Source organism: Anomaloglossus baeobatrachus, chromosome 12 (genome assembly GCF_048569485.1).
Source record: "Anomaloglossus baeobatrachus isolate aAnoBae1 chromosome 12, aAnoBae1.hap1, whole genome shotgun sequence".
In the NCBI taxonomy this organism is placed as follows: Eukaryota; Metazoa; Chordata; class Amphibia; order Anura; family Aromobatidae; genus Anomaloglossus; species Anomaloglossus baeobatrachus.
The window spans coordinates 69345555-69358079 of record NC_134364.1 but is presented as its reverse complement, the minus strand read 5'-3'; the positions used below and the strand labels follow the sequence as shown (position 1 = coordinate 69358079).

The 12525-nt window shown below is 42.9% G+C and overlaps 1 protein-coding gene across 4 annotated transcripts in view; it reads right to left on the bottom strand.

Moving 5' to 3' along the window:
* Positions 1 to 12525, bottom strand: part of BCL11B (BCL11 transcription factor B) — a 139542-nt gene that overhangs the window by 97660 nt on the left and 29357 nt on the right. For all 4 annotated transcript variants that reach the window (XM_075330487.1, XM_075330485.1, XM_075330484.1 and 1 more), the window contains exon 2: positions 5765 to 6133. In XM_075330487.1, coding sequence (XP_075186602.1) covers positions 5765 to 6133 — 369 coding nt within the window. The remainder of the gene's footprint in view (positions 1 to 5764; positions 6134 to 12525) is intronic.

Here is a 12525-nt window from a genome sequence, read left to right as displayed (position 1 = left end):
TTCTGAGAACAGGAGCGGTTATAATATGTAGTCTGCAGCTTAGAACTGTTATAGATTTGTACAACTACAACTCCCAGCATGCTAGGAGGTATAATCAGGAGTCTGCAACCTGTGACTTTCTGGTTTTGTGCAACTACAACTCCCAGCATGCTGAGAACAGAATAAGGCTATGTGCGCACTGAGTGTTTTTCGCAGCGTTTTTCCAAGTTTTTCGGGTGCGTTTGTGCGTTTTTGTGCGGTTTTGAGCTCAAAACTACATGACTTTGCTTCCCCAGCAGAGTCTATGACTTTTAATTTTTGCTGTCCACACACAACTTTTTTTGAGCTGCGTTTTTGAGCTAAGAAAAAAAAATGGACATGTCAATTCTTTCCTGAGTTTTACTGTGTTTTTCACCCATGCAATGCATTGGAAAAACGCAGCAAAACGCAGTGATCAAAAACGGAGCAAAACGCAGACAAAAATGCAGCAAAACGCAGCAATCAAAAACGGAGCAAAACGCAGTGATCAAAAACAGAGCAAAACGCAGTGATCAAAAACAGAGCAAAAGGCAGTGATCAAAAACGGAGCAAAATGCAGTGATCAAAAACAGAGCAAAACGCAGTGATCAAAACAGAGCAAAAGGCAGTGATCAAAAACAGAGCAAAAGGCAGTGATCAAAAACGGAGCAAAACGCAGTGATCAAAAACGGAGCAAAACGCAGTGATCAAAAACGCAGCAAAACACAGTAATCAAAAACAGAGCAAAAAGCAGTGATCAAAAATGGAGCAAAAAGCAGTGATCAAAAATGGAGCAAAAAGCAGTGATCAAAAACGGAGCAAAAAGCAGTGATCAAAAACGGAGCAAAACACAGTGATCAAAAACGCAGCAAAACACAGTAATCAAAAACGGAGCAAAAAGCAGTGATCAAAAACGGAGCAAAACGCAGTGATCAAAAATGCAGCAAAACGCAGTGATCAAAAATGGAGCAAAAAGCAGTGATCAAAAACAGAGCAAAATGCAGTGATCAAAAACGGAGCAAAACGCAGTAATCAAAAATGGAGCAAAATGCAGTGATCAAATACGGAGCAAAAAGCAGTGATTAAAAACGCAGCAAAACGCAGTGATCAAAAACGCAGCAAAACGCAGTAGTCAAAAACGGATCAAAACGCAGTGATCAAAAACAGAGCAAAACGCAGTGAGCAAAAACGGAGCAAAAAGCAGTGATCAAAAACAGAGCAAAACAAGTGATCAAAAACGCAGCAAAACGCAGTGATCAAAAACGGAGCAAAAAGCAGTGATCAAAAACGCAACAAAATGCAGTGATCAAAAATGGAGCAAAACGCAGCAAAACGCAGTGATCAAAAATGGAGCAAAAAGCAGTGTTCAAAAACAGAGCAAAACGCAGTAATCAAAAACGGAACAAAACGCAGTGATCAAAAACGAAGCAAAATGCAGTGATCAAAAACGGAGCAAAAAGCAGTGATCAAAAACAGAGCAAAACGCAGTGATCAAAAATGGAGCAAAAGGCAGTGATCAAAAACGGAGCAAAAGGCAGTGATCAAAAACGGAGCAAAACTCAGCCAAAAACGTAGCAAAATGCAGCCAAAAAAAGCACTGAAACATGGTAAAAACGCATGCAATTTTACAGCTGCGTTTTTGCTGCGGGTGCTTTTTTGTGCGTATTTTGCATCCAAAAACCCAGCGTTTTTGAGAAGTGCAAAAACGTCATAGTGCGCACATAGCCTAAGCAACTTGTCATTTTCCATTGTTGCTGAACTACAACTCCCAGCATGCTAAGAACAGGAGATGCTCGAATTAATCGGCTGTAGTTTGCGATATTCTATTTTTGCTGAACTACAACTCCCAGCATGCTCAGTACAAGAGGAGAACTCCCAACAAGCTAAAAACAGGAGACGTTCTAACATATAGTCTGCAACCTGAGAGTTTCTGGTTTTGTGCAACTACAACTCCCAGCATGCTGCGATCAGAAGAGGTGATAATCAGCAGCCTGCAACTTGTGCCTTTGTAATTTTCCATAACTACAACTCCCAGCATGCTAATAACAGGACCAAGCTGTACATAATACGTATTCTGCAACCTATGACGTTCATAATTAGTGCAACTACAACTCCCAGCAAGCAGGACAGGCTTTACTCAGTAGATTGCACCTTGTGATTTTACTATCATTAGTATTCTGTAAGCGATAACTTTTCAGTTTTTGTCGAACTACAAAGCCCAGACTAAACAGACGAGAAGTCATCTGTTGAATTGGATCTAGAACACCCGGCATATCGAGGCCGTTGAGTTTGCAGGCACGGCGAGGTCAGGGCATGCTGGGAGTTGTAGTCTCACCAGACGCTATGTACGGGGCAATTATCTCCAATTACCTGTGGTTAATCGCTTCCTTAGTCGTGGAGGAGAAGATGAAGTTTTGCATTCTAGGAAATCGTAAAAAAAGGAACTCTCCTTCACACCGGCTTCAGGATAAATAGGTTTAGGATTAGCGCTAATCCTCCGACTTCTAACATGCAAATCAATGCAACTTCAGACTCATAAGGTAGTGAGAGCCGCCGTGCCAGGAGGATGAAAGCGGCAGCTTCACATGATAGCAGCCCCGATACCGAGGCTTTCATCTGATGATTAAACGGCTGCTTATTACATATAACTACGGAAAAGAGGAGAGGTCACTGCCCCCGCAGACACGGAGGAGAGGTCACTGCCCCCGTAGACACGGAGGAGAGGTCACTGCCCCCGCAAACACGGAGGAGTGGTCACTGCCCCCGCAGACACGGAGGAGAGGTCACTACCACCGCAGACACGGAGGAGAGGTCACTACCACCGCAGACACGGAGGAGAGGTCACTGCCCCCGTAGACACGGAGGAGTGGTCACTGCCCCCGCAGACACGGAGGAGAGGTCACTGCCCCCGCAGACACGGAGGAGAGGTCACTGGCACCACAGACACGGAGGAGAGGTCACTGCCCCCGCAGACACGGAGGAGAGGTCACTGCCACCACAGACACGGAGGAGAGGTCACTGCCACCACAGACACGGAGGAGAGGTCATTGCCCCCGCAGACACGGAGGAGAGGTCACTGCCCCCGCAGACACGGAGGAGAGGTCACTGCCCCCGTAGACACGGAGGAGAGGTCACTACCACCGCAGACACGGAGGAGAGGTCACTGCCCCCGTAGACACGGAGGAGTGGTCACTGCCCCCGCAGACACGGAGGAGAGGTCACTGCCCCCGCAGACACGGAGGAGAGGTCACTGCCACCACAGACACGGAGGAGAGGTCACTGCCCCCGCAGACACGGAGGAGAGGTCACTGCCACCACAGACACGGAGGAGAGGTCATTGCCCCCGCAGACACGGAGGAGAGGTCACTGCCCCCGCAGACACGGAGGAGAGGTCACTGCCACCGCAGACACGGAGGAGAGGTCACTGCCTCCGCAGACACGGAGAAGAGGAGAGGTCACTGCCCCCGCAGACACGGAGGAGAGGTCACTGCCCCCGCAGACACGGAGGAGAGGTCACTGCCACCACAGACATGGAGGAGAGGTCACTGCCACCACAGACACGAAGGAGAGGTCACTGCCCCCGCAGACACGGAGGAGAGGTCACTGCCACCACAGACATGGAGGAGAGGTCACTGCCACCACAGACATGGAGGAGAGGAGAGGTCACTGCCCCCGCAGACACGGAGGAGAGGTCACTGCCACCACAGACACGAAGGAGAGGTCACTGCCACCGCAGACATGGAGGAGAGGTCACTGCCATCACAGACATGGAGGAGAGGTCACTGCCACCACAGACATGGAGGAGAGGAGAGGTCACAGCCACCGCATACACGGAGAAGAAGAGAGGTCACTGCCACCGAATACACGGAGGAGAGGAGAGGTCACTGCCCCCGCATACAAGGAGACGTAAGGGGCACTCTATCCCCCAGCTAGATGTCCAAGGCTACAATCTCGCTTATTGGGGCACACATCTTCTAGTTTTACAACACTACAGGTCTTATCTATACGAAAATCCCTTATAGGGGACTGCATCATCCCCTCTGTACAGTCCATTAATGGCATCCTATTCCCTTTCCTAGCATATTACCCATTAAATAACCATTCTTTTTCCCTACACTGTAGAATTCCTACCGTTATTCCTCCTGGAAATGTCTAAATAAACTGACAACTAGGTATCACCATTCTGACATCATCATCACGCCCCGGGAATGGTAACACCCGGTAATACATTTGTTCAGATATTTCCAGAAGGAATAACAGAGGGAATTGATTTTTTGGGGGGGGTACAAATATTGATAAATATACATCACTGGTCATTTAAAACGCTAAATCCATGGTAGTCTGGGATTATTGTGTGGTCAGGGATGGAACGATCGCTGTCGCAGGGATCGCGAACGGGCCCAGGGGTGCAGAAACCCATTGGGTTCCTGTACTGCGATACACGCTGCCAGCCAAACAGAAGTCGACAGCTTTCAGTGGCGTTCCCATGACTGAGGGCGGCACATGACAATGACATTATGCATTGCCATAGCATGGATGCTAATGAAAGCTGCCGGCTATTGAGAAGGACAGCGTGTGACGTGGGAGTCAGGGAGGTTGAGTACAGTATATACCAGGAGGAGGACAGTACATACTAGGAGAGGAACATATATACCAGGAGAGGACAGTATATACCTGGAGGGGCCCAGGAGAGGAACATATATACCAGGAGGGGGACAGTATATACCAGGAGGGGGACAGTATATACTAGGAAGGGCCTAGGAGGGGGACAGTATATACTAGGAGAGGAACATATATACCAGGAGAGGACAGTATATACCTGGAGGGGCCCAGGAGAGGAACATATATACCAGGAGGGGGACAGTATATACCAGGAGGGGGACAGTATATACTAGGAAGGGCCTAGGAAAGTAACATGTATACCAAGAGGGGGACAGTATATATCAGGAAGGGCACAGGAAAGGAACATATATACAAAGAGGAGTCCAGGAGAGAAACATATATACCAAGAGGGGGACAGTATATACCAGGAGGGAACCAGGGGAGGAACATATATATCATGAGGGGAACAGTATATACCAGGAAAGGCCCAGGAAGGGGACAGTATATACCAGGAGGATGACAGTATATACCAGGAGTGATCCAGGAGAGGAACATATATACCAGAAGGGGGACATATATACCAGGAAGGGCCCAGGAGGGGACAGTATATACCAGGAAGAGGACAAGATATACCAGGAGAGGAACATATATACCAGGAGGGGCCCAAGAGGGGGCAGTATAAAGCAGGATGGGAGACATATTCACTAGGATGGGGGACATACCAGGATGGGGGGCATATGTATCAGGCTGGAGAACATATATACCAGGATGGGGGACATTTTAGAAGGAAAGAGCCCAGGATGCAGTACAGTAGAACAGGATGGGGGACATTACTACATAATAGGGAGGGGGGGGCAACTCGTATGTGTTGATAGGATTTAGAACGCTAAGTGTATACATACATATACATACATCTAACGAACATGCAGGGATGGGGGGCCGAGTCCAAGTTTTGCACCGAGGCCCATCGAACTCTAGTTACGCCACTGAGGGTGGTGTTTATTACTAACAAAGGTACCAAATTCTAAAATAATGGAATTTTCTAATTTATTAAGCTATAAATGAATCAATGTCAATTAAAAAGCAAAAATTAAGGAAGAAGTTGGTTAAATTTGGTCTTGGATGTCCATCTCTTTGGGCGGCAGAAAAAAAAATGGGACCGTACCTGCAATATTCTCCTGCTTCGGGCAAATTCCTTTCGTAGGTGTAAGAAGACGGTCTTCTTCATCGGGCGTGACTTGGATACCGATTTCCACCGGCTCTGCCACTTTCCTGAGCTCGGAGCGAGATGGGGGCGGAGGACTACTTTTATCCAGACTCTTTTCATAGCAGCCTCCGCTCGGACCTCCGCACTGTTTTTTCTTGTGCTCTATAAAAACCAAGATGTCTCCCAGCGGGAAGTTCATTTGACACTGTCCACATGTTAACAAGTCTGGGTCGTTCCCGCTGCCGGACAGGCTAAGGGTCCCCGGCTCGGGGATAGGAAGCCCGTCGTCTTCATCTGTGATTACCGCTTGGACATGGTGCTCTTCGGCTGTAAAGGATCAAATGAGAAATTGTGAGAATATATTTTAAAAAAAATATTTTTATGAAATAAAAATATACAAATTAGTCATAGTTTAAGGCTGTGTACACGTCAGTTTTAGGTTATGTACACGTCAGTTTTATGCTGTGTTCACGTTAGTTTAAGGCTGTGTTCACATCAGTTTAAGGCTGTGTTCACGTCAGTTTAAGGCTGTGCTCACGTCGGTTTTTAGGCTGTGTTCACGTTGGTTTAAAGTTGTGTACACATCGATTTTAGGTTATGTACACGTCAATTTTACGCTGTCTACACGTCAGTTTTATGCCTCTTTATGCCTCTTTCACACATTCGTGAAAAACCACGCACGTTTTTCACGGACGTGTCAGAGGTGCGTTTTGCCCTCTGTGAGCCATGTTTATGGCCTACGTGTGTTCTCCGTGTGTTCTACGTGTGTTATCCGTGAAAACACACGGAGAACGGGAACTTTCTGCTCACCTCTCCCTGGCGTCGCTGTCTGTGGTGCTGATCTTCGGTCTCCGGTCCTGCCGACTCCCCGCTGCTGCAGCTTCCGGCCGCAGTGAAGTGAATATTCAATGAGCATAATGAGCGGTGGTCGGAAGCAAGTGACAGCAGCGGCAGAGGCAGCAGTGCTGGAGAAGGTGAGTAAAGGGTTTTTTTTTCCCTCAAACACGTGTGTGCACCAAAAAGCAGGTAAAAAGCAGGAAATTTGAAGAATCTTGGTTTTTGCCATTTCTCATTGACTTCAATGTTAGCAAAACGCACCTAAAATGGGAAAAACAATTGACATGCTGCTTCTTTGAACGCATGGTTTTTGCCACAAAATATGCAAATTAAACGTAGCGTTTAGAAACGCAAAGTGCGGTCTAGAAATCAACATTTTCCATAGACTTTGCTGGAAAATCAAAACGCATGCCTTTTGGCATGAAAAAGGTGCTTCTCAAAACGGACCTAAAAAGCAGCTGAAACGCAGGTAAAAATGCAAAGTGCTATGTTCGCACGTACCTGCTGAAATTTCTGCAGCGATATGACAGCTCATGTGCGCTTCAAATCACTGCAGAAACACTGCGTAATGGATGCAATGTTTCAGCAGAATAAATGCCGAATTCATGCGCTCGGGATGCGGCCGCCACCATAAACAGAGTGGGAGCAGCATCCAACGTGAACAAATTAATTGACATGCTGCTTTTTTGTACGCACGGATTTGGGTCAAAATTTTGCCATCCAAATTGCTGCGTGCAAAATAGCAACATGCGAACGTATCATGCACAATCTACATAGATTGTGCAGGGGAAGCAGGACGCATGCATTTACACTGCAGTGCAATACCCAGCGTAAATGCATGCAATTATGCAACATGCGCACGAGCCCTAAGGCTGTGTTCACGTCAGTTTAAGGCTGTGTTCACGTCAGTTTAAGGCTGTGTTCACGTCAGTTTTAAGTTGTGTTCACGTCAGTTTTAAGCTGTGTTCACGTCAGTTTAAGGCTGTGTTCACGTCAGTTTTAAGCTGTGTTCACGTCAGTTTTAAGTTGTGTTCACGTCAGTTTTAGGCTGTGTTCACGTCAGTTTAAGGCTGTGTTCACGTCAGTTTAAGGCTGTGTTCACGTCAGTTTAAGGCTGTGTTCACGTCAGTTTTAGGCTGTGTTCACGTCAGTTTAAGGCTGTGTTCACGTCAGTTTAAGGCTATGTTCATGTCAGTTTTAGGTTATGTACATGTCATTTAGGCCTCTTTCACACGTTCGCGAAAAACCACGCACGTTTTTCACGGACGTGTCAGAGGTGCGTTTTGCCCTCCGTGAGCCGTATATATGGCCTACGTGTGTTGTCCGTGTGTTATCTGCGATAACACACGGAGAACAGGAACTTTCTCCTCGCCTGTCCCTGGCGTCGCTGTCTGTGGTGCTGATCTTAGGTCTCCGGTCCTGCCGACTCCCCGCTGCTGCTGCTGCTTCCGGCCGCACTGAAGTGAATATTCAATGAGCATAAAGAGCGGCGGTCGGAAGCAAGTGACAGCAGCGGCAGAGACAGGAGGGCTGGAGAAGGTGAGTAAACTTTTTTTCTTATTTTCTCAAACACGTGTGTTTTCTCCGGCGCGTGTCACACGGAACACCTCCGTGTGGTCCGTTTGCGTTCCGTGTGACACCCGTGATGCCGGAGAAAAACGGACATGTTGACGTGTGGAGCACACGGACACACATATGCTCCACACGTACACACGGTCCATGGCAGAACACGCACGTGAGCGCAGACCTATTGACTTTAATGGGTCTACGTGTGCCCGTGTCTCCGGTACGTGAGGAAAAGGACCAAACACGTATCGGAGACACGGACGTGTGAAAGAGGCCTTAAACTATGTTCACATCAGTTTAAGGCTGTGTACATAGTTTAAGGCTGTGTTCACATCGGAATTAATTGAAGATATCTGATGGGAAAAATAGTGCTGCATTCAGAGTTTTTGTAATCATCCCCTTAAAATGATAACTCTCTTGAAGGAACCCAAAACACTCCATTATTTCAATTGGATACGTCAGCCTCCACTAGTGTTCATCATGTGACGGAAACCACAACGTGAACAGAACTTTATCTGTTTCTTAAAAGCCGAGGACCAACCTCAATGCTCATCAGGACTGTCACATAGTTATATAGGTGCCATATCTACCCAGTTATACAGCTCTAACTCTTTATAACTAGGAGGATTTACCACCCGGAGGTCTTGGAAAGATGGTTGACAACCATAAGAGCCACCTGGTACATATTCTTAAAGTATAACATCCTGTTATTCTGCAACCTCAGGTCTTTGACAGCTTCAGATAATCACATTCAGCCTCAGCGTATTAGATACCTGAGTGTTAACCTACCCAGGGAAAATTGAACTCGTCCACATACTGATCCACTGTATCAGGAGAAAAGAACCTTTTTTCACCATAAAGCGCGCCTGAGGACATTTGTGTTAAAGCTATCAATGGCATAAACAAGTCTAAAAACAGATAGATGTCTTCTAAAAGCTGTGCTGATATCCGTAACGTTCCCCTCCCCCGTCGCAGAAGATGCAACATGCCCTTGGCGGTACAAATCACTCCAGATCATACCTGTATCCTCTCATTTGTATGAATTATATACATCCAATATGTCTAACTGTATTAGAAAAAAAAGTAAACAAATAAATAATAATAAAAAAATACAAGTTAAATAAAATAAAATTAAAAAAAGGAAATAAATAAATACATAAAAAAATCCAAATAAAATTGGAAAAAAAGTAAATAAATAAATCATTAAAAAACAAAATAAAAAATGTAAATAAATACATAATAAATGCAAATAAAATAAAACTAGAAAGAAATACATAAAAAAATCCAAATGAAATAAATCAAAATGAGAAAAAAGTAAATAAATACATTAAAAAAAATACAAAAAAATAACATAAAATTAGAAAAAGTAAATAAATAAATACATTAAAAAAACAAAATAAAAAAAGTAAATCAATCCATAATAAATCCAAATAAAATAAAATTAGAAAAAAAATACATCAAAAAATCCAAATAAAATGAATCAAAATGACAAAAAAAAGTAAATAAATAAATACATAAAAAATCCAAATAAATTAAAATAAAATTAGAAAAAAGTAAATAAATAAATACATTAAAAAATATAAAAAAAATAAAATAAAATTAGAAAAAAAGTAAATAAATACATAAAAAATAAAAGAAAATTAGAAAAAAGTAACTAAATAAATACATAAAAAATCCTAATAAAATAAAACAAAAATTAGAAACAAAAAGTAAAAAAAATATATATAAATATAAATAAATATATTAAAAAATACCAATAAAATTAGAAAAAAAAGTAAATAAATAAATACACTAAAAATACAAAAAAATAAAATTAGAAAAAAGTAAATAAATACGTTAAAAAACAAAATAAAATTAGAAAAAGAAAATAAATAAATAAATAGATTAAAAAAATCCAAATACAATAAAATTTGAAAAAAAAATAAATACTTAAAAAATACAAATAAAATAAAATTAGAAAAAGTAAATAAATAAATAAATACATATATTAACAAAATACAAATAAAATAAAATTAGAAGAAAAAACTGTCAACCATAGCCACATGCTTTCGAAACTGTACCCAATAAACAGGGTTGTAATTAATTGCACGAAAAAGTTGAAAAATGTGACAGATGCATATTAGTATTTTTTTTTGCAATTTAAGTGAGAACATTTTTTTTGCAAGTAACATCTTCAGTCTAAACATATATTATGAAAATTAAATGAATTGTTAAAATTTTTTATTTTATTTTTTATTTTATTTTTTTTGACAGGTTGACTAACAAAAAAAAAGTCCCAGAAATAATGTTTTGTTTACCCCGTTCTGTGCTGTAGATTTTTTTTTTCCCCGTAGCGTATTCTTCACAAAACTGTCAAAAAAAAGTAAAATAGGCTCCAATGTTCCTAATATATGTCATATTTTCACACAGAAGCAGACAAGGTGCTTCACAAGTTTAGTTTCCATGGCGGATACAATGAATATGTCATGTAATATAATCGCCGGGCTCATTAGCATCATATAATGCAACAGCCGCTCCCGGGATGTGTCTGCTTCTGGGAAAGCTGGGTGACATAGTATTAGACAGGGGTGGGGACTCAGCTTTTCCAAATTCATCAAAGCTCAGAAATAAAGCCAAATTGTCACGCAGCTTTGAAAAAAGTGGATAAAAAAGATAAAAGAAGAAAAAAAATAAAAAAAATATTAAAAAATGGTCTTTAACTAAGAACTAAAAAAGGGGGTTAAATGCCCTTTACTAGACATAAACTGATAATATACTAACGCAATCCCTCCTCTCAATAATCTGGTATGATATCCTCAGAAATAAAAGTGAACAGCGTGTAGGTAAAAAAAAAAACGGTGCCAGTCTCGACAGCCAATCAGATGCTTGCTAATAGGGTGAGCTGGAGAAGAGGTGTACCACACACCCCTATAGATGAAGCAGAGCCGAGGAGGTGTCGTTTTATACCCAGGACTGAATCATCAGGCACAAAGGAGTTAAATGACATATTCAGCTCTGCTACATCCAGGCACATCGTCGCCATATTTTGCAAAGCCGTTCATCGCATTATATTCTTATATGTTGTAAGTCATTTAGCAGTAAAAAAAAAAAAGATCAGGAACTCAAAAAAGTACCGTAATTATTTTTGGATTTAAAACCCAATATTTATGAATTAGCTGTGGTTTATAGAATGCAATTAAAATAGATATCATACCCCGGCTGGTGAGCGTCGCACATTACTAATCCCACCAGATGACGGTAAGATGCTATAGATAAGACCCTTTGAAAGTCTAATATCGACCCCCAGCTCTACACCTATGTGATCTGAGCTGAGGTTAGTGGCTTTTTTCCTCCTATTTTGCACCTGCTAAGCTTTCCAGATATAGCAGAGCTGAATGTGTCACTGAACCCCTAAAGTGTGTGTTACGTTAACTCAATGTCAGGCCATCAAGAGAGAAAAAAAACAGAGTTGGTATAACTGGGGTGCTGCAACATTTACTGGTACGGTCTTCTGTAAATTCATAATCATACAACACACTATCCAAATGACAAACTCAGGTCTCCTACACCATACAATGTCAGATCTGCTACACCTTACAAACTCACCTCTGCGACACCTTCCAAACTCACCTTTGCGACACCTTCCAAACTCACCTCTGCGACAACTTCCAAACTCACCTCTGCGACACCTTCCAAACTCTGCTCTGCGACACCTTCCAAACTCACCTCTGCGACACCTTCCAAACTCAGCTCTGCAAAACCTTCCAAACTCAGCTCTGCAAAACCTTCCAAACTCAGCTCTTCTACACCATGCAAACTTGGCTCTGCTACACCTTCCAAATTCAGCTCTGCTACACCTTGAAAACTCAGCTCTGCTACACCTTGCAAACCCAGCTTTGCACACCTTGCAAACTCAGCACTACGACATCTTGCAAACTCAGCTCTGCTACACCTTGCAAACTCAGCTCTACTACACCTTGCAAACTCAGCTCTACTACACCTTGCAAACCCAGTTCTGCACACCTTGCAAACTCAGCACTATGACATCTTGCAAACTTAGCTCTGCTACACCTTGCAAACTCAGGTCTGCTACACCTTGCAAACTCAGCTTTGCTACACTTTGCAAACCCAGCTCTGCTACACCTTGCAAACCCAGCTCTGCTACACCTTGCAAACTCAGCACTACGACATCTTGCAAACTTAGCTCTGCTACATCTTGCAAACCCAGCTCTATGACACCTGTACACATTCTAATAATAGATCAATCGCATTCCCCAGATACTGTAACACGCTGCAAGGATCCGAGTGCATTGAGGTAAAACTGTTTTCTAAGCTGA